Source organism: Sceloporus undulatus, chromosome 5, assembly GCF_019175285.1.
Source record: "Sceloporus undulatus isolate JIND9_A2432 ecotype Alabama chromosome 5, SceUnd_v1.1, whole genome shotgun sequence".
NCBI classification, from domain to species: Eukaryota; Metazoa; Chordata; class Lepidosauria; order Squamata; family Phrynosomatidae; genus Sceloporus; species Sceloporus undulatus.
Genome location: NC_056526.1, coordinates 97,332,532 through 97,353,309, shown reverse-complemented (window position 1 = coordinate 97,353,309; position 20,778 = coordinate 97,332,532). Strand labels below are relative to the sequence as shown.

Genomic DNA, 20,778 nt, shown 5'->3' with positions numbered 1-20,778 from the left:
GGAGTTAGTTGTGGGCCCAGAGCGGAGCTCCGCTCCGCTCTGGGCCCACAACGAACTGCAACTCCCAGAATTCCATAGCCTTGAGCCCAAAAAAGAATTAAACCGATACCAAACCGGGTTATTTCTCCAGTGTGGAGGGGCGGAACCTTAGCGCGCGGCTGTGTTCTGAGGGGGAACACTTTCAGGGACGGATGCGGGGCGTGGCTGAGTAAGGGGCGGGCCCCAGCGGTGGGCGGGGCTTCCCTCAGTCATGGCGGTGGACATCACGCTCCTGTTCAAGGCCAGCGTGAAGACAGTGAAGACCCGGAACAAGGCGCTGGGGGTCCCTCTGGGAGGAGGAAGCAGCGACGATGCCCTGCTGCTCAAGCGCGGAGGCAGGCCCAGGAGTGACTTCTCTGGCAGGGCTCGCGAGGTGGTGAGTAGCAGCAGGGGACCTACGTGGCAGGGATATTGGCCCATAGGGAAGCATTGGGCATTGGGAATATTGACCCATAGGGAAGCATTGGGGGATGTTTGCCCACAGAGAAGCATTGGGAATATTTGCCCATAGGGAAGCATTGGGGGATACTTGTCCATAGGGAAGCATTGGGAATATTGGCCCATAGGGAAGCATTGAGGGATGTTTGCCCATAGGGAAGGCATGGGACTATCTGCCCATAGGGAAGTATTGGGGGATGTTTGCCAATAGGGAAGCATTGGGAATATTGGCCCATAGGGAAGCATTGGGGGATACTTGTCCATAGGGAAGCATTGGGGGATGTTTGCCCATAGGGAAGCATTGGGAATATTGGCCCATAGGGAAGCATTGGGGGACATTTGCCCATAGGGAAGCATTGGGGGATGTTTGCCCATAGGGAAGCATTGGGAATATCTGCCCATAGGGAAGCATTGGGAATATTGGCCCATAGGGAAGCATTGGGGGATATCAGCCAGTAGGGTAGCATTGAAAATATTGGCCCATAGGGAAGCATTGGGGATATCTGCCCATAGGGAATCATTGGGAATATTGGCCCATAGGGAAGCATTGGGAATATGTGGCCATGGGTAAGCATTGGGGGACATCAGCCAATAGGGAAGCATTGGGAGATATCTGCCCATAGGGAAGCATTGGGGGATGTTTGCCCATAGGGAATCTTCTTTCTTCTAAAAACTGGAAATCTATTTCTGCACAGAACTCAAACGTGGTTCTTGATACCAACCCATTTTATAACCCCCCCCGCCCCATATATCACATTGGGATTTGCACGAGCAGTGTAGTTCATCATTAGCCTTATATCTAAAATGCTGGTGAGGCTTCTTTCTTTCTTTGGAGTATATCATACGGAGGTTTTTGCAGCTCAGATCCAGGGTGACTCAGATCCTGGTTCAGCTATGCCAATTCACGTCGTAACGCGAATGTTTTATCACACCTGGTTGCCCTTCTGAATCGAGGGAGAATCGAATCCAAGGCAAGTCACGTGATGCGGATTCATGCAAAGTGGAGTGAGTGCACATTGTATTACCACACCGGTGCATACCATGCAGATTCAACAATTCGAATTGGGACCCTTGCACATGTTCAGTGGGGGTTTGGACGCTGTCTTCCTTCCCTCCTTAGCTGTCATCCTTCATCGGACTGAAGGAGCAGTCAGGAGATGATGGGATAGGTCGCAGGGGGTCACTGGGGCCAGGATTCGGATGCAGGAGTAATCAGGGGATGATGGGATAGGTCGCAGGGGGTCACTGGGGCCAGGATTCGGATACAGGAGCAGTCAGGGGATGATGGGATAGCTCGCAGAGGTCACTCGAGCCAAGATTCAGATGCAGGAGCACTCAGGGGATGATGGGATAGTTTGCAGGGGGTCACTGGGGGCAGGATTCGGATGCAGGAGCAGTCAGGGGATGATGGGATAGGTCGCAGGGGGTCACTGGGGCCAGGATTTGGATTCAGGGGCAGGCAGGGGATGGTGGGATAGGTCGCAGGGGGTCACTGGAGCCAGGATTCGGATGAAGGGGCAGGCAGGAGATGGTGCAATAGGTCACAGAGGGTCACTGGGGCCAGGATTCGGATGCAGGAGCAGTCAGGGGATGATGGGATAGGTCACAACGTGGCAGAGAGGAAGAGATGGCATGAAGGAGGAGGAGGGGGATGAAGGAGCAGGACGCAGGGGGCCAAGGGGAGGTGACATCGGAGTGATCTTCCACACCAGACCAATTCGAAGTTAAATCGAAGTGAGCTTAGAAGCAGATTTTGGTGAATTAGCTTGTTTCCGATCGTACCAAAATGAGGGGTCACTTTGGAATCACTGTGGAAGCGCCACGGAAGGAGCGCCCATAGAAAGGAATCTCGTCTGATAACACATTCACATTATGATGTGAATTCGCATTGTCGACCCGCAGTCACCCCGGATCTGAGCTCCAAAAAATCCCCCAAAACCTTCCTTCCTTCCTTCTTCCTTCCTTTCTTTTTTCAGGGCTTTCAAATGCATTGGTCACCTCATTCCAGATGGGGTGAAATGTAGTGGTGGGGCAATACATTTTGCATACAGAACTAGTGCAGTTCAGTCACTGGCATCTCAAGTGAAAAGGTGTCTTGTAATGCCTTTTATCTGAAAGTGAGGAGAACTGATGCCAGTGGAAGTAGATTGTAGTATCTTAGAGCTGTTTCATGTTTTCTAAGCTATTTTGTAAAACATTTGGATTATACAGTCTTATAAACTGTAGTTGTTCTTGATTAAGGGGGAAGTAACTGTGTCACTGAGTGTTGAATTGACACTTCGCAATAAAATAAATTACCGTGTAACTGAAATATTTGCTGCAGATATGCATTCACCTTGATTATTTAGACAAGAAATTCTCTTTCAAGTGTTAGTCTGCCTTTGTGGTTATATGTGCCATTGCTTCTATTTCCACTTGTATAATTTGTATATTTGAACTCAGCTTTAAAAACCTTGAAACCTATTCTCTGTTTTAAAGATAGTTCCTGGCCTTTAAAAATGAAAAATACTGTAACAGAAAAGTCGTACACACATTCAGCGAGCCTTGCTCCTGGGTAAACATAGGATTACAGCCAAAGAATGCAATTTATAGGCATGTGTCCTCAGAGGTAAGCTCCATTAAGTCCAAGGGGTCTTACTTTCTGGTCTGTGTTTAGAGGCATGCCATGCTTCTACCAAATCATGTTTTCAGACACTTTTACCTGTATGTTTGAATGGTTTGATCTAATGAAATAGTATATATTTTTGTACCCTATGTCTTTGTTATGTCTGTAACAAAGACATAAGGCCGGGTCCTCCCTTTTAAAATCCCACCAATGCTGGATGTCTTTTTCCTTTAGCATCTCAAGCCTTGAGTCTCTACCCAGTATTTACTTAAGCTTCATAAAATCAGCTTTCTGGAAATCCAAGGTTCATATTTGACTTGTACTCTTATATTAGATGGCCATTTCCCCTTAAAGTACCAACTGCTTTGATTCCACTGACTAACTCTTCCCTGTTGGTTAAGATCAAGTCCAAGATTGCTGATTCCCTTGTTCCTTCTTCCGCTTTTTTTAAAGAAAATTATCTGCAAAGCACATCATGGCTTAGCTGAGTTAGTCTCACAACAGATATTAGGATAACTGAAGTTCCCCATAGCTACTTGTTATTGCATCTTGGAAATTTATGAGATTTGTTTCAGAAAAGAAGCTTCCACCACCTTTTCTTGGTTTGGTGGCCTGTAGTAAACGCCTACCACAATGTTGTTTTTACTTCTTCCTCCATTTACTTTTACCCAAATGCTCTCATTTGGTTCAATTTGATATTTCATGTGGATTTTTGTACCAAGTGATACCTATAATAAAGTTATATTTATGCTCTAGGACTTCAAGTTAGTCTTATTTGCATCCCAAATTCTGTGCATTTGAATATCCATCTAAAGCCTCTATCAAAAGGATGTTTCTTTTCTTCTTGCTGCGGTTAGTGATTAAGTTGACACCTTCCTCTTGCTGCTGGTCTTCTGTTTGGGGATCCTCATCACGGTTATCTTCAGGAAGATGTAGGAAGTGATGCTTAGTTGGAGTGATTCTGAATCCCTTGTGTATGGTCTGCTCCTGACAGTATTCTCCAGGGTGCTTGCTGAGTGTTACAGTCTTCTTCATTTTCCTCGATAGTTTCTCCTTGTTGATTCTGTAAAATCAGTTCTCCCTCTATTCTATCCAGAAAGTCCTCATGTTCTCTGATGCATTGAAAGTGCCAATATGTTACTGAAATCTGTTGACTTTCTCTTCCAAGAGAGTCATCCATTTGCCCTTGCTTTTCCAACAAGAAAACAAACACTGCAAACACTTTGCAGCAGATGACTACAGATTCTTTTGCCCCCATCTCTGCAATTAATTGTTCCCCCATTTTAGAATGTAGTAACTCTTTGAAATATAACTACACATGTCACAAGGTGCGCACCGCTGGTTCAAAAACTTGGCCTCACCCAATCCAGCATCTTTTCCATTCATGATGGCTTTCTCCTGGGAAAGATATATCGATGAACTGCTTGTCTTCCCAGAGCTCTATCTCATCATCCGTTAGCTCAAAGACTTGCTTCCTCACCCAATCCGGCTTCCTTTCTACTCATGATGGTGTTAGCAAAGGCTGCTGGGAAAGAGATACAGATACAGTAAGTGGCTCTTCTTTCCAGAGCTCTGCTTCCTGATCCACTGGCTCAAAATCCTGCTTCTTCAACCAGTCCAGTGGTGTTACTGACTGGGGTGTCACCTGGTGTGCGGAGCAGGGCTTCAGGGGGCAGGGCCAAAAAAAACATACCCCCTCACCTTTCTGTTGGATCCCAGCTTACTCATGAGTAAAATGGTGTACGGCAGGGAGGGAGGGTACCCTGGACACTCTCCCTCCCTGCTAGGTGCCATTTTACTCATGAATAAAATGGTGTACAGCAGGGATGGGGGTTGCATTCGGCCGGATGATACCCCTTTTGTAGGATGTCACCCGGTGCATTGTGTACCCTATGCACCCCCATACTGACACCACCAACCCAATCCAGTTTCCTTTCCACTCACGTTGACTTTCTCCTCTCACTCAGCTAGCCTCTCCCATCCATTTCTGTTTCATGCCTTCCCTCCAACTTTGCATTGCTATAGCCTTGCTCTCTACTAAATACCGCATATGCACTTTGCATAAGAGAAACTGCTGTCCCTACTAGGCATCATTCCAACTCCCACATGCAGTTTGGCTCTGCAGGGGTGTGGGACAGTCAAGCACAGAGCTTCTGGGCCAGCTGCAGCATTGAGAGTACTGACTGATACCCTCTAGTGAGTTCTGGCGCTCAGTTTGAGATGATGTCTTAGCTTTCTTGTATTTGCTACCTGGTTATTTTCGTTTGTTTTGGAAAACATATTTTGTTGCTGAATTTTATTGTGATTGCATGCTTGAGTTATTGGCCTGTCTATAAGCAGTGTTTACCGTGTTAGATTCCTATGTAAACATCTTCTCTTGATAATGCCTACTTCATATCTCCCAATTAGAACAGCCATTTTCATTTAGAAGCAAGAGCACCTTTACAAATGGTTTATTTTGGTTTATAATATTTTGCAGTATTTTGCAAAACCCATTACAGATTGAGGATCCCTGATCCAAAATGTTTGGGACATGATGTGTTTTGGATTTGGGATTATTTTTCCTGATTTTGGAATATTTGCATATACATACTGAGATATCTTGGAGATGAGACCAAAGTTTAAACATGAAATTCATTTGTGTTTTGTGTACACCTTATAAACATAGCCTGAAGGTAATTTTATACATAATATTTTTATTAATGTTGTGCATGAAACAAAGTTTGCATACACTGAATCATCTGAAAGCAAAAGTGTCACTATCTCAGCTACCCATGTGGACAATTTTGTATTTTGGAGTACGGTATTTCAGATTTCCAGATAAGGATTACTCAACATGTAATGTAAAAACACGAAAATACAACAACCATCCAATTCAGCAAATAAAACAAAAAACAAATGAGGTCAGTAGAATGAACTAATAAAACCCAAAATAAAACTGTACATAAAAGCTAAAAGGTGGAGACTGACTACATCCAAACTACAGAAATAATCCAGTTTGACACTTCTTTGACTGTTGTTTTTCAGTGCTGTGGAATTCTGGGAACTGTAGTTTGTTGTAGCACCAGAGCTCTCTGACAGAGAAACTGGATCTATAATAAAATTACAGTTCCTGGAATTCCATAGCATTGAGCCCCATGGCAATTTAAAGTGGTATCAAACTGGATTATTTCTGCAGTGTGGATGTAGCCTAAATTATGCCATAGTCATGGCAATAAATCCTCTCCAATAGAAACCTGGCTACTCTCTGGTGGCACAGACAATACCTGTTAATAAACTTTTTTCTACCATTTCATATTCATGCCATGAAAACTAACCTGTAAACTTTACAAGGCAGACTGCTGTTAAATAAATAGGAACAGTGGCTGTTTTAAAGAGTCAGCCCTATGGATCAAACAGTGATGTTTGTTTGGGAGTTGTAACAGTTAAGAGTTAAAACTGTTTTTAATGTAGATGTAGTATACAATGCAATACTTTGGGGTATAATAAAGTAAGCCAGTAAAATTCTGCTTACACTGCAGATACTTTAGAATGAAGAAATACTGGATGTTCGTACCCTCATGATATCACTCCCCTGTCCTTATCCCATCTATGACAGTGATTGCATGAAAGCCTTTCATAAAGTAGCACCGATCCTGTCCTTATCCTGTCATTGAAGCTGCATTGCATTAACGCAAACTCCAGTTAATGCAAAATGCCAGGCAATGCCACTTCAATGACGGGACAGTGACAGGACCAGCACAATGTCGTATGAAAATCTTTCGTTTGATCACTGTCACTCGTACCTTCTGGATGGGATAATGTCCAGATAAGTGTGATGTTATCTGAAAGTCCTTCCTGTGATCACGTGGGAAGGACGGGACAATGACATTGCATTCCCCGTGTTATACTGTAATCTCCACTGCTTATTCAAATTTTACCTTTAATATATCAAAACTGCTTTAAAAAAAACCTACTTAGCTTTTCCAGGTATTTGTCCTCTGTAAATCACATTTACTTTGGATGACTTCAGAAGTATACCACAAGAGGCTATTAAATGATTTGGAAATTCTCTGCGATGAAATCAGGCATCTCCTTTATTTCTGAATTAGTTTTTGGACCAATTCCTCTCATTAGAAACAAAGATCTTCAGAAATTTTACTCTATAATGATTTTATTAGAAAGAGCATCTTGCTGTACAGTTTAAATGCATTATTTGGGAATTATTTCCAATTAACAGCTGTATTTAAGCACAGTATAAACCACACCCAAATCTGCATGTTGGTTGTATATTTTATTTAATAAGTTGTATTTAAAGTTTTTCCACCATGGACTACCGTTCCTTGGTGGTGGGATTTTGTGTGCCTGTGAGGTAAGAGGCCATGCTGATAACAGTGGTGCTACTGGCAGCATCTTCCATGTTAGATAAGCTTTTGTTGAGGAACTAGACAAACATCCTAAATAGATACACACCATCAGCAGGAGTAGGGGGTGGCACAGGTGGAGAATCTATCCGAGATAACAGTAGGAACATCATAGCTAACGCTTGCTAGTATTGCACAGAGGGAGGCATGGAAAATTCCTTTTAAATGTTTTTTTACCATGAAAACCCTATAATGAGACTTGGAACGGTTACTGAAGAAAGACATTTTTTAAAAAAGGACATTAAAAAACCCCAAAATAACGACGACAGATGATTTACATCACTTTAAAGTAGACAATGAAGACAATGAAATAATTCAAGATTTTTCATACCTTGACTCAGTCATTAATCAGAATGCTATCAAGAAGTCAGAAGGTTAGGGCTTGGAAGGGTAGCTATGAAGGATTTAGACTAGATCCTGAAGCATCAAGATAGATAACTGAATACTAAAGTTAGAATTTTACATGCCATTATATTTCCTATTTTCATGCATGGTTGTGAAAACTGGACCATGAAGAAAGCAGACAGAAAATCAACTAATTTGAAATGTGGTGCTGGAAAAGAGTTCTGTGGATACTGTGGCCTGTTACAGACTGCAAAAATAAAGCTGCTTCGGGTCTCTTTGGAGGTATGCTATTGAAATGATGCATGGGTCCTAAGAGTCCGGAGGTCGTGCCAAAGCCACACTCCATTCCTAAGCACTGGAGGGCAGCTTTGGTGCAGCTTCCGGATTCTTAGGATGCATGCATCATTTAAACAGCATACCTCCAAAGAGACCCGAAGCAGCTTTATTTTGGCAGTCTGTAACAGGCCACATGGCTAAAAAGTTCATAATATCAAGTAAGTCCAGCGGTTTTAAGTTACAGGAGGGTAGGCATCCATTGAACATTAGAAGAAACCTCTTGATAGTAAGAGCAGTTTGGCAATAGAACCAGTTGCCCCAGTTGTTTTTTCCACTTGGAACGCCTTGATCAGCAGATTGTGTGGCTGAGCCATGATATCTCAAGTCAGTCTCTATAATTCTCTTGAAGAAAGATGAACTGTGGTACTTTCTGTTATAACAAAACTGCTTAAGCATAATATTTAAGAATTTCAAAGTAGGGTTTGGCTGTCAGCGTAAAATGATATTGGTAATTTCTAGCCAGCTAGTATGCCAAATTCAACCTCCACATGCCACACTTCGGAGTATAGTTCCGCCTTTTGATTTCTATTTTGTGACTAGCTGGCCTTACTCGTTTTTAGCTGTCTCTTCAGGGGTGGGGGTGTTTTAGCACTTTCAGTCCAAAACAGTACAGTACTGTACAGTACTTGTGAAAAGAAGGCTAGCCAGAAACAAAACAAAACAACCTTTAAAAGCTTTCTAATGTTCTTTTAAACTGCTAAGGCATTAATTGTATTGTCATGTGTAACTGAAATGTTGATTGATTTCTCCACAAGAAAGCGCATAATGATTTTCAGCCAGTCGTCTCATCTTTGGTTTTACTGGTCCTTTCAGATGAGGAACAGTTAACTGTTTGTTTCAGAGAAAAGCAGGAATATCCTGCCCTTTGCCCAAAGGAAAAATTTTGTGTCTTTCATTTAAAAATAAACAAGCCAATTATAATTAAACACCAGCTAATAGCTTGCTCATCTTCTTGCGGTGTTCACATTTTTACAAGAAACAGTATTCCTTCCCCCTCACTACAATAAAACTATTTTTATTGATAGTTAATGGCTTGCATAGGTCCACAAGTGTACTTGTTCCATTCCTTCTCTTTTTAGTGAGGATCATAGACTTGAGCCCTTTTATCTGGGTTGGAGCTTTGGTGGAGCAATTCATTGCTGCACTTTCAAGGTCCTCTTGCTACCTCCAAAGCTGTTGTTAAACATTCTGCCTCTTCACATTTTTCAGATGGGTGCTGATTGCAGACATCCTTAAGACAACTTTGAGGCCCCTTCCTAAGCATGCTTCTGCAATAGGAAGAATGATGTGAACCCATAGAGTTGCACTTGTGCATAGAACAACTACATAGATGTGGCCAATTCCATTGAATTTGCCTATGTAATTGATGTTCCCATGAATATGAAGATTCCTTGGGAAACCCCCAAACATTCAGTCCCCTCTGTATTGTTGTATTACTAACGTTTGCCCCAAGGAGAAATAAGTTGATATCTTTTCTTTTGAACGAACACCATAAAAGTCTCAAAGTTGCATTGTGGCAACATGTTGACTTTGACGATTGACTTCTTCCAAAGACTGTGTCTTTCTTTAAATTGCAACGCTAAAGCTACATCTATATTCTAGGATGGTGCCAGAGAAGCAAACAGCATTCCCAGTCCTCCTTCAACCCCCAGGCGCCATGATTGATTTGGTCTGTCTCTGCAACAGTTATGGAAAAAAGAAATGTTGGCAGCAGGAGGTTTAGAAGTAAATCAAGGAGGAGCACTTAGAAAAGTTCAAATAGAAGTAATAAAAAGCACAGCCCAATTTCTGACAAGTGAAATTGTGCTGTATCAAATGTGTACCATATTATTTACATATACATTTCTCTCATTGAGTAAATTTTAAAATGTGGGCTCGGCCCTTTAAAAAGAGTGCTTAGATATTAAAACCATTAAAGCAGAGATTTTTGGAACTACAAACAAGATAATCTTTTCATATATATATATATATATGGACAGTTTAGAGCAGTGGTCCCCAAACTGTACTTTTAAAAGGATTTTGCACTTCACCTCCCATAATCCCAGACTATTGGCCAACATGCCTGAGGCTTCTGGAAGCTGAAGTCCAAAATCTCTTAAAGGGCACAGTTTGGGGACCACTGATTTACAGAATGTCCTAAAATGTAGAAAATTCTGTTCCAGGGAAAAACAAATTGTACCACAAAAAATGTAATCTCTTTGGTGCCTAAAATCAATTCTGCACATAAATTCTGCGTTTTGTCCCCAAATTCTTGCATTGCTCTGGATGTGTTCCTTGGATGTTTGCACAATTTGGGTTTCTTTTTAATCTTAGTTTTTAAAATAGTAATAATAATAAAAAGAAATTACAAAAGGAGAGATGTGACCTGCCAGGCTATATCAGGAGGGATGATTGTCCACAGGCCTGGGAAATGGACAGAGCACTGAAGCTTTTTTCAGGCATTGGCTGAGTGATTTCAAACCCCATGGTTCATAACTTGAGATCAGTGAATTTTGAGCCAGGATATTGTTATTAAATGCCAATTTTGTGCAGCTTTTTGTGCTGACATGTAACAACACAGCACAAGAGCCAGAATTATGCCCAGAAACCAATGACCAAGAAAGTAGGGCCCCATACAGACAGGCCAAAATAAAGCTGCTTCAGGTCACTTTGGAGGTATGCTGTTTAAATGATGCGTGTGTCCTAAGAGCCCGGAAGCAGCTCTAAAGCCATGACCTACTCTGGACTCTTAGGATGCGTGCATCATTTAAACAGCATACCTCCAAAGTGACCCGAAGCAGCTTTACTTTGGCAGTCTGTATGGCGCCTAGGACTAGGTCTTCTTTGGCCTGAAGCAGACAGGCAGATGGGGGTGGCTTCTGGCTCCTCTGGGGGGGGGTGTTTAGACAGGCTCAAAAGGAGCTGATATGGGGATGCTTTGATTTGGATTTCCTGCATGGCAGGGGGTTGGACTGGATGGCCCTTGTGGTCTCTTCCAACTCTGTGATTCTATGATTTTCTTCATATGGGACTGTGGCATGTATTTGCTTCTTCCTGCCCGTCTGTTTCACCCCTTTTTGGGGTTTCCCTTTGGCTTCATGTCCCTTTCCTAGTATGTGTCCTAGAATAACTACCGTACTTTGTTCCTTACTGTATTCCTTTAATAACTGGACTCAGGTTCGCCTTAGGGTTGCAATAAGTTGGAAACAACTTGAAAGCACGCAACAACAACAACAACAAAATCTGGTCTCATTGTGTTTATTTTGTTTCATTATTGTACAGTTATTTCAGAGCAATCATGCAACTGGGGAGTTTCTACATACTAAAATGATTTGCTTGAAATTTCAAAGCTGTTGTTTGCTAAATTAATTTTATTGTATATTAAGACTGAGGTGCAAGATTAAGACCAAATGCTAGAATCTGTTACCCTTAACTGTTAGTTAATAGATTTTCGGGGAATTTCAATGTATTTCTTGAATGAAGTGCATCTTGGTTTGTGATGGAAACAAAATAAGCTCAGATTATTATCTTGGACATGAGATTTGTAGTTCCCTTCTTCATAATAGATCCTTTACACTTGTGGTAATAACAAGCAACGGAGGACAGCAAAGTAATGTGAAAGAGAAGCATGAAAACAATTTAATGCCTAGCATCAAAACAAATATTTAATTTATTTAAATAATTTAAATGTATTTAAATTAATTTAAATAAAAGCCATATCTAAAAGTCCTAATGCTGACGTTTGGAAACTGAAGCAATACTGTGGTATTTGGAAACCCTGATGTCCTGTACAGTAGATATTCCAAATTGCTTGGGAACTGGAGCTTACATTTGCAAGCTTGGAATGTCCTGCAGATAATTAAGTTGTGGTCAGGCTTTAGAAAAATACAAAGTTCTCGAACTATGATTTTATAAACATGCTGCAATAACATTTCTTTATATTTAACAGTTTCGTATAGAAAGATGATACTCTCAGAAGGCATTGATTAAAGGTAAAACATCAAGAAAGGAAAAATATTAAATTAAAACTTCAGTTAGGATGTTGACAGTTGGCTTGTAATATTAAACAGATGTGCATGTTCTTGGGATAGTCTTCTTTCAAAACTTTGTTGCCAGGGTTTTGAACAAAAAAGGGTTACATGATTTTTTATTAGCATTCAGCTCCCTTTTACTTTAGACTCTTATTCAAACTGGGTCTCATTGAATCCTGAAGCCTAAATCCACTTGTCAGCCCCAACAATAATTTTCTCCCTGATTCAGTGGGAATTTGCTAAATCGTTACTTATATGTTCCGCTATTTCACCGGATCTACTCTAAATTTTGGCCTGGCAATTGATTTAAGCCTGAGGTATAAATAAGACTGTTATTGAATTAAGTCAGTAAAATAAAATTAAAAAAAAAATCCTACTCTCCAAATGTCTATTGGGTCTTCTGGCTAAATGTAAACTAGGTTATCTGTAGCATCCAGTTTACAAATCATAGAGAATATTTTTACTTCTGCTGTGCATCCTAAATATTGGTTTGTGTAATCACAATGTATGTGGAAGAAGGATTTGTCTTACTTAGTGCCGTACGGATGATAGTTAGAGATGGTTCAAAACAGCTGACAGAAAATCATTAGGTTTTCCTGATGGGACATGTAGCGTTATAAAGCAGGTTCTTTTTAAATCTTGGTGGTAGGGAGATGCAGCCAGTGCCAGTTCTTTTGGACCAACTTTTGTCAAAATCAGATTTGCTATTGGTTTTCAGTATTACATTGTTAATATGGCTTCTTTTGCATAAACATGAGATACTGAAGTAATAATTGCAGGGGGGGTTCCTTGGGTGAAAAATGGGTAATATTTGTATATCAAGAAGGCTAGTAATTAAATTATTATTTTCTGAACTTCTTTCATTTTCCCATTTTGTGATTCCTCAGATGTTTACAGGCTCTCTTTAAATTGTACCTATCCTCACCATGTTTTTCAAATGATTACTATCTTATGTCTCCAATGATAGATACAAACCATGAATTTAAATTTGCAGGACTGTAAACTGTTTGCCCTAGAGTAAGGTTGGGATCCAAAAAGCTAGCTAGAGGAGGTTGCCAGTGCAACAGCTAAGCCATCTTATGCCATGCCAAAAATTATTTTTTTAAACTCCTTCCCTTGGTTTAAGAAAGGAAGACCTTGTGAAAGTTATCTTTTGAGTAACCCACAGAATCCACTAGCTTTCCCAAGCACTGAACAAAAGTGTTTTTTTCTTATAGTAAAGCCCTCATAGAATTACAGAGCTGATTTCACGTTCTTAGTTCCTGACCTAAATGTGGCAGCTGTGGATAATTATAGACAAACATCTCCCAAATAGTAGCTTAACATAATTTGTTGGAGTTGTGTTTTATTTCGTATTTAGTGAATTTAGTAATCTTGCTATACCCCCATAACCCCACATTTCTAACTGGCTACAATTAAAATCTGTACATCTATAAAAGCTACATCAATAAAATTATGCTAAATAGCTAGGTGGGCTTTAAAATTAGTGAACATTTCATGGCTACATGCGTGTCAGCCTAAGTTACAACTTTGTCAGTTACCATCAGTATGTATATATTTAGAAAGCTTTTCAAGACCAAAACTTAGGTGCTAAACATCAGTATATATTTGGCCAATCATCTCCCTCTCCCAATACTAATTTCAGTTGCTTGAGATAACCTGAGAATAAATAGTCCTTGCACTTTCAGTGGATGAAATGCCACCTTATTCTTGTAATATTTGTTCTTCTTATCTTCAGATAGTTTGAAACCAGTATGCCCTGCCTATATATAGTTATGGTTAATAAAATTATTTGACCTGAACGTTTGCTGTAGCTTCTTGGAACACTCTGTGAGTTAACAATATTCTTGATGATTATTTTAATATAACTGATTTAGAATACAGTATAAGCAACACTTCTAAAAAAAAAGCTATATTCTAATGATGAATTGTGCAGAATATGAAAAAGCATTTTGTCTGAATTTGAAATTTGACGATTGCGAATTGTAGGCAAGTGTTTTCAGTTGAAGTGAAAGAATACAGAAAAACTGCAGATATTTAATTTTTGCCCTTAAGATGACATAAGATGGCTTTAACTTGTTTGTGTATGAATCCATATTTCCTCTTTTTTCAGTTGATCGGCCTTCTGCATTATGTAGGCTAAGAGGAATGCTGCAAGTTAACATTATTTTGCATTATACATTTACAAGACATTGGGTATGCTGCTTAAGAATACTGATTGTTTGACTGTTCCTATAAATCTATATAACTCAACAAAGAATCCCTAGTTATTGAATGCAAGATGTTGGAACTGAACATAGACTTCATATGCTGATTTTGTTTGTGTAGGAATCTTTTTCATCCCTTTTGGGAATATTATGTCTGCAGCCTGAAGTGATACAGGTTTACCCATGTATAGAATGGTTATATGCAAGGGAAGGAAGGAAGGAAGAAAGAAAGAGAAGCATCTGTAGCTTTTAATATCTGTACATAAACCAAATATTTTATTTTACTTACTGTATATACTCATGTATAAGTCTAGAAATTTTAGTCAAAAATGACCCCAAAAAACCTGGATCGACTTATCCCTGGGTCAATGTAAGTACTATACTTTAATTCTTATCAAAACAGGAATCGTGCCCTGGTGAAAGGTGAGAGTTTAATCTCTTTTCGGAGCACCTAAAAAATATCAACCCTCTCTACTATCTCATTCATCCAGTCTTTAGGATGAGCACAAATACCCGTGCCTGTCAAAACTTTTAAAGATCTTTAGCATCATCTTCCTTTACTTCAGCCTTTACATCCTTTGTTCCACGCTGCTAAGTTTTACCCTCGACTTCTCTACGGGTCATATCAAAATCCATAATTTTGGCCCCCAAACCAGCCCTTGACTTATACATGAGGTTGACTTATAATCAAGTATATACGGTATGTAGTGACATTTGATGTCCTTGAGAATTTGGCCCATACACTAAACATCAGTTAAGATCTGTAATACTCTGTGTTTCTAGATACCATCATAGAACAAAGTCCTGCAGCATACATTGGTGTGTGGAAGAATGTTCATGTGTATCTGTCCATCCATCCATTCATCTGTCCCTTCCTCCCCTCAGGAGGTAGGTTAGGCTTCAGATTGACTAATCAATCTATACACTTGTCCCTCCATATTTGCTAGGCTAGGGGCACAGGATCCCTGTGAATATGGAAAACCTGCAAATAACAAAAACACCACATTTCTATAAGAGAGGACACATTTCTAGGAATCTCTAGGTCCTCCAGGGCAACTCTGTGGTCAACATCTGACAGACGCTGACCATAGAGTTGCACAGGAGGAGCTACAAAGGCCTAGTGAAGTGTTCTGTCTAGGAATCTCTAGGTCTTTCGGCGCAACATTTAGTTCAAGTTGACCATAGAGTTGCACTGGAGGACCTAGATATTCCTAGAGAGAACATATTAATCAAATCCGTGAATAATCACATCAGCAAATATCAAAGCCACAAATATGAAGGGATGAGTGTAGTTACTGAATTAACTTCATCATCAAACTGGATATTGAATCTAGATCTCACAGCTCTCTGATCCTAGTTTAATCCTTTGGTCACCATATCATTTTGGCACAGTTTTATTTGAAAGTATTTTTGATAAAAAGTAAAAATCTATAGTTACGATTAAGGAATATTTCTACTTCTATTTTGTCTTGGGCTGCAGGTAGCTTTTCTGTATACCAGCACTTATATGCAATACAATGATGCTGAGTTAGTGATTACCAACGACAAAATATTGTTTTTATATTTAATTGTGAAATTAGGTGTGATTGCACTAGTTCATTAAATTCATGGTCCTCATGCTAAAGCAATAGCCCTGGAGAGGGGATTGAAAGAAAATTTCAGAGTTTTTATTTAAAAAGCAATTTTGAAAATATGTGAGATGTAGCAATTAACCTACATGTACGTATATAATACTAGAAAATGGGCAACCTATTACATTCAAAGACAGAATCTGATAGGCTCAAATTGCTTAAAACATCAGTTATTGAAGATCTACCCTGGGGAATTTAAGAAACCATTTAACAGATGAAAGTACATTTTGAAAAGTTTGACCTTACAGGCAATCATAAAATGAATGCAAACAGTACTTCTCCCCCTGAAATGTATAGAGCCCATCTGTGTCTAATCCAGTAATTACAGACTGAGTTCAATTACCTTTTCAAACTTCGAGCAGACTGGAGACTAAGCAGTGAATGCGCATGGGGTTTTGTCTAGACCTCAGTTGACCACAGTCTAAAACAGGAATTTATATCTAATTTTATTTTATTTTGTTCAGTTTGGTAGCGCTTAAGATTCATTTTGTTATTTAGTTATCAGATCCTAAAAGCCTTTGCTCATGGGCCCAGTGGATACATACATTTTTCTGGACCTGTGTGAAATCACATATTTAAAATGCAAGTTACTGAGAATAGTAGCTGGAGTGGACAGAATAAGGATTTTAGGAGATATTCGTCTTTTTTTAATGCATCTTTTCAAAGCAACCTCCTCCAGGTTTTCCACTGTTATTTGGTCATACTGTGGTCTACAATATGTGTTATATAGTGAATGACAGTTTGAAATAATTCTTTCCAATAGTTTTCAAATGCATTTATTTTAAAACAACAAGAGACTTTGTTACAAGCACTTCTTGAATCATTCTACAGGTTATTACTATATACAGTGGTACCCCGGGATACAAATTGATCGCGTTACGAAATTTCCGGGATACGAAAAAGTTAGATTGGAAAAAACTGTTCCGGGATACGAAGGTTTTTTTGGGTTACGAAATTTTTTTCGGCACGAAATTCAAACGCGCGGCTTTCCAGCGCTAACGGAAAGCCTTTTCGGGTTGTGAAATGCATCGGGTTACAAACGGGGCGGCGGAACGAATTAATTTCGTAACCCGAGGTAGCACTGTATTCAGTATCTGACTAGCTTCACTTGCTTTGTATTACTATTGTGTAATGGGGTGCCATAGGGTTCAATCTTGTCTCCCATGCTAATTTCACATTTATATAAAGGCTGCTGGGAGAGATCATTAGGAGTTTTGAGGTTGGATGACATAAGTATGCTGATGATAGCCAGTTCTACTTCTCCTTGTCATCAGAGTTGGCTGGGGCTGTGAAGATGCTAGAATAGTGGCTGGATGCTGTATTAGACTGGATGAGGGTCAGTGAACTGAAGCTGCACTCAAGTAAGATGAAGGCTGTATGGATTGGTGGTTCAGGAATTGGGTAGGTTGCCTGCCCTGGATAGGGTTGCACTCCCTCTGAAAGAGCAGTGGTTTAACCTGGGAGTATTTCTAGAGCCTTCCTTGTCACTGGAAGCCCAGCCACTGGAGGCCCAATTGGCACCAACATTAAAACCAAAACAAGGCTTTTAATTAAAGCTTTTGGGCCAGACTGATTTTACCCAGGCTTCACGTGTTTTATAGTAATATTACTCAAAATGGCCTCACCAGTATTAAATGCTCTGTTTTTAAATTGAAAGCTATTTAATATATATTTTAATCTTTTATATTTTTGACATTATTTAATTTTTATCTCGATTTTATTGTAAGCCACCCTGAGATCTTCAGATAAAGGGTGGGATGTAAATATTTAAATAAATTATAGGGGATTTCATTTTAAGGTATTGAAATATTGCCGAGTACAGAGCTGTTGCTCATTGTTCCTGCTCCTCCTCAGAAGTGTGGGGTTTTCAGTGGCAAAATGAGGTAGAATGGATAACATGTGCTTGAGTTAAAATTGGCCCCCTGTATAGGTTTTAGCGTGAGTTTTTGTAGACTTAAGCCTGCTTCCTCAGATGCAAGCAGAGAAAGTAGGCTCAAGTCTCCTAAAGTTCATGCTACGAATTGCTCTCTTTCCATTAGTCTCAAAGGTGCTACAAGATCTCTGCATACTGGTATAAATGGGTTAATGAAGTGAGTTCTATCCTCTGGTGCCAGTTTAAGGTAGGGGTCACATTCTTTAAAAAATCAAGCAATTTTGAGATGCCTCTGGAACACTTCATGCCTAAATAGCCTAAAGCCACTAGATCACATCTGATCTTGAAAACTAAAGCAGGGGCAGCCCTGGTTACTACTTGGATGGGAGATCACCAACAAATACCAAGCACAGAAGGCTATATTACTGAGGAAGGAACTGGCAAAACCACTTCTCAATATCACTTGCCTAAGAAAACCCAATGAAATGCTTGGGGTCAGCATAAGTCAACAGGTGACTTGAAGACACATACATATACAGTTGCCCCTCCTAACTCACAGATCTGAGATCCGCGAACTTGAATATTCACGGAGGGGCAACCTCCACTATTTTCAATGGTGCGCACACCCGGCCCACGCACATGGGGGTGTGCCCCATTCAAGCCTATGGGACTTGAATATGCGAGAGCCTCTGTTTTCGGGGGGAGGGGGGATCCAGATCGGATCCCTCATGAAAACAGAGGGTCAACTGTACACTGGAGATCTTTGTTCTTTAAAATGCGTCTAAAAGTTACCATTTCCTTTGTTTTAGCTCTTACACTTGCTTTGCCAGTAGCAGTCTACAATTGGAATCTGGTGGACCCATTAAAAAGTGTGACATAAAATACAGGTATTGGTTTAATTGCAAAATTGTTTCAGTTTAAAGAAGAAATGAATTTAATTGGACTTGCATTCTCAAAACATAGTTTTAACCTTAGAACTAATGTGTACATTGGATCCCACATTGTAGATGTTGTTGTTGAGTGATTTCAAATCATTTCTGACTTATGGCAAACTTAAGGCAAACTTGTCATGGTGTTTTTTGTGTGTGCAAGATTTATTTGGAGTGGGGGTGCCTTTGCCTTCTTCTGAGGCTGAGAGAGTGTGACTTGCCCATGGTCACCCAGTGGCTTTCCATGACTGAGTAGTGATTTGAACCCTGGTCTCCAGAGTCATAGTCCAACACTCAAAGCACTATACCATTCAGGCACTCACATTGTAGACGTTTTGGAAAACAAAAGGCATGTACAGAGAGCAGAAGCCAGAATGCTTGGGCAAAAGATAACAACTCACAGTCAGGCCTTCATCACTAAACTATGGGGAAGGCCAGAATGTGAATACAGACAAGGGGGGTGGGCTTGTGGTAAATAACTGGGCTTGTGGAGTCTGATAAGGAGATGGAACTTGTTAGCAAAGAATATTTACTTGTAAGAGTCATTGTTGCTTGTTTGCAGCACTGAGATGGACAAAGCCAATTGGGAACAGGATAAAGTATCAGATGTAACATTTCCAAATGTGTTTTAAGAATGCTTTGTAATAGTTTGTGATAGAGTTAAAGAGGACTAGATGATTGATTGATTGATTGATTACTAGAAAAAAGGGAAAGTAAAATCTCCAGTAACTTTGAATGAAAAAGAAAATAGAAATTTTATAATAAAGACAAATTGTTGTGTCATTTTCCATCCTATTTATAGAAGTTGAGCAAAATGTACCATGGTCTGCTTAAGTTGGTGGTTTTTTTTGGGGGGGGGGGGTTGTTTTTTGTTTGTTTGTTTTTGCATTCATTTCAATGCAGGTATTATTATATGTGTAGCTGGACACATTTTGTGCTCTAGAAAAATAAAATGTTCAACAGGAAACATGGGTTTTAAATTCTGCAGTTGCCAAAATGGGCTTTAATCAGGAACAAGATTATTTCCTGAAACAAATAGGTTAGTAAAAGATAAAGAATGCATGCATTGTCTGCTGCACCCAGCACTCATTTTGGACCATGACTGTAGTGATGACTGGCATCTAGAAAGCACTGTTTTTTGTCACCAGATTTTGTAATGACTTTCCCATTATATACATTTGTTATGGTTTGGTCCTCATGCCTCCGGGACGGTGCCAGCATATCTACAGTTTCCTGATGAGGCTGTCTGTCACTTTCTGTGATGTTCTCTGTGGTTGTACAAAATAGCATTTAGTGTCTCTGGTACCAGTTTTGTAGTGTTTTGTGCACTAGAATGAAATATAAGAATATACTCTGTTTTAGTAGAATAAATTAGATACCCGATAGCATAGGAAACATTTTTTTAAAATGAAGTCAATAGAACATTGTTGACCACGTGGACTATAAATGGTTCAAGGTTGTTCATATTTGTTGTCAAAATATGTGTCAAATAGTTGCTTGGTCCTTTCTAATCCCATTACATTGAGAGAGTTAAATACCACACCAGGATTAGACCCAGAGTAAAAATCTGCTGCCAGACACAAGAGTGGTGATAGAAATCTCTAAATGTGATCAGCACAGTCTAGTGTGATGTTCAGACCTTTTACCCTCATATAACCGCCTTTACATCTACAGTGGTCCCTCCACATTCGCTGAGATTGGGCGTAAAGGACTCCTGTGAATGTAGAAAAACTGCAAATAAAAAAACACTATTCTGCCAAGAGAAGAACTATAGGAATCTCTAGGTCCTTCAGTGCAAGTCTGTGGTCAACATCTGCCAGACATTGATCATAGAATCATGCTGGAGGACCTACAAATACGTAGAGAAGTGTGTGTGAGAGAGAATTCATGTGTGAGAGAAAGTCACTCATACACCAAGGGATGTACAGAGTGTTTATGAGAGAATTAATGTGTGTGTGACTG

At 40.0% G+C, this 20,778-nt stretch overlaps 1 protein-coding gene across 2 annotated transcripts in view; it reads left to right on the top strand.

The window, feature by feature from the left end:
* Positions 1-229: 229 nt before the first annotated feature.
* STX18 (syntaxin 18) overlaps positions 230-20,778 on the top strand; it is a 65,618-nt gene continuing 45,069 nt past the window's right edge. Inside the window, exon 1 of one of the 2 annotated variants that reach the window (XM_042468217.1) lies at positions 230-415. In XM_042468217.1, coding sequence (XP_042324151.1) covers positions 251-415 — 165 coding nt within the window. In that variant the 5' untranslated portion in view covers positions 230-250. The remainder of the gene's footprint in view (positions 416-20,778) is intronic. The other variant, XM_042468218.1, reaches the window with a different exon arrangement.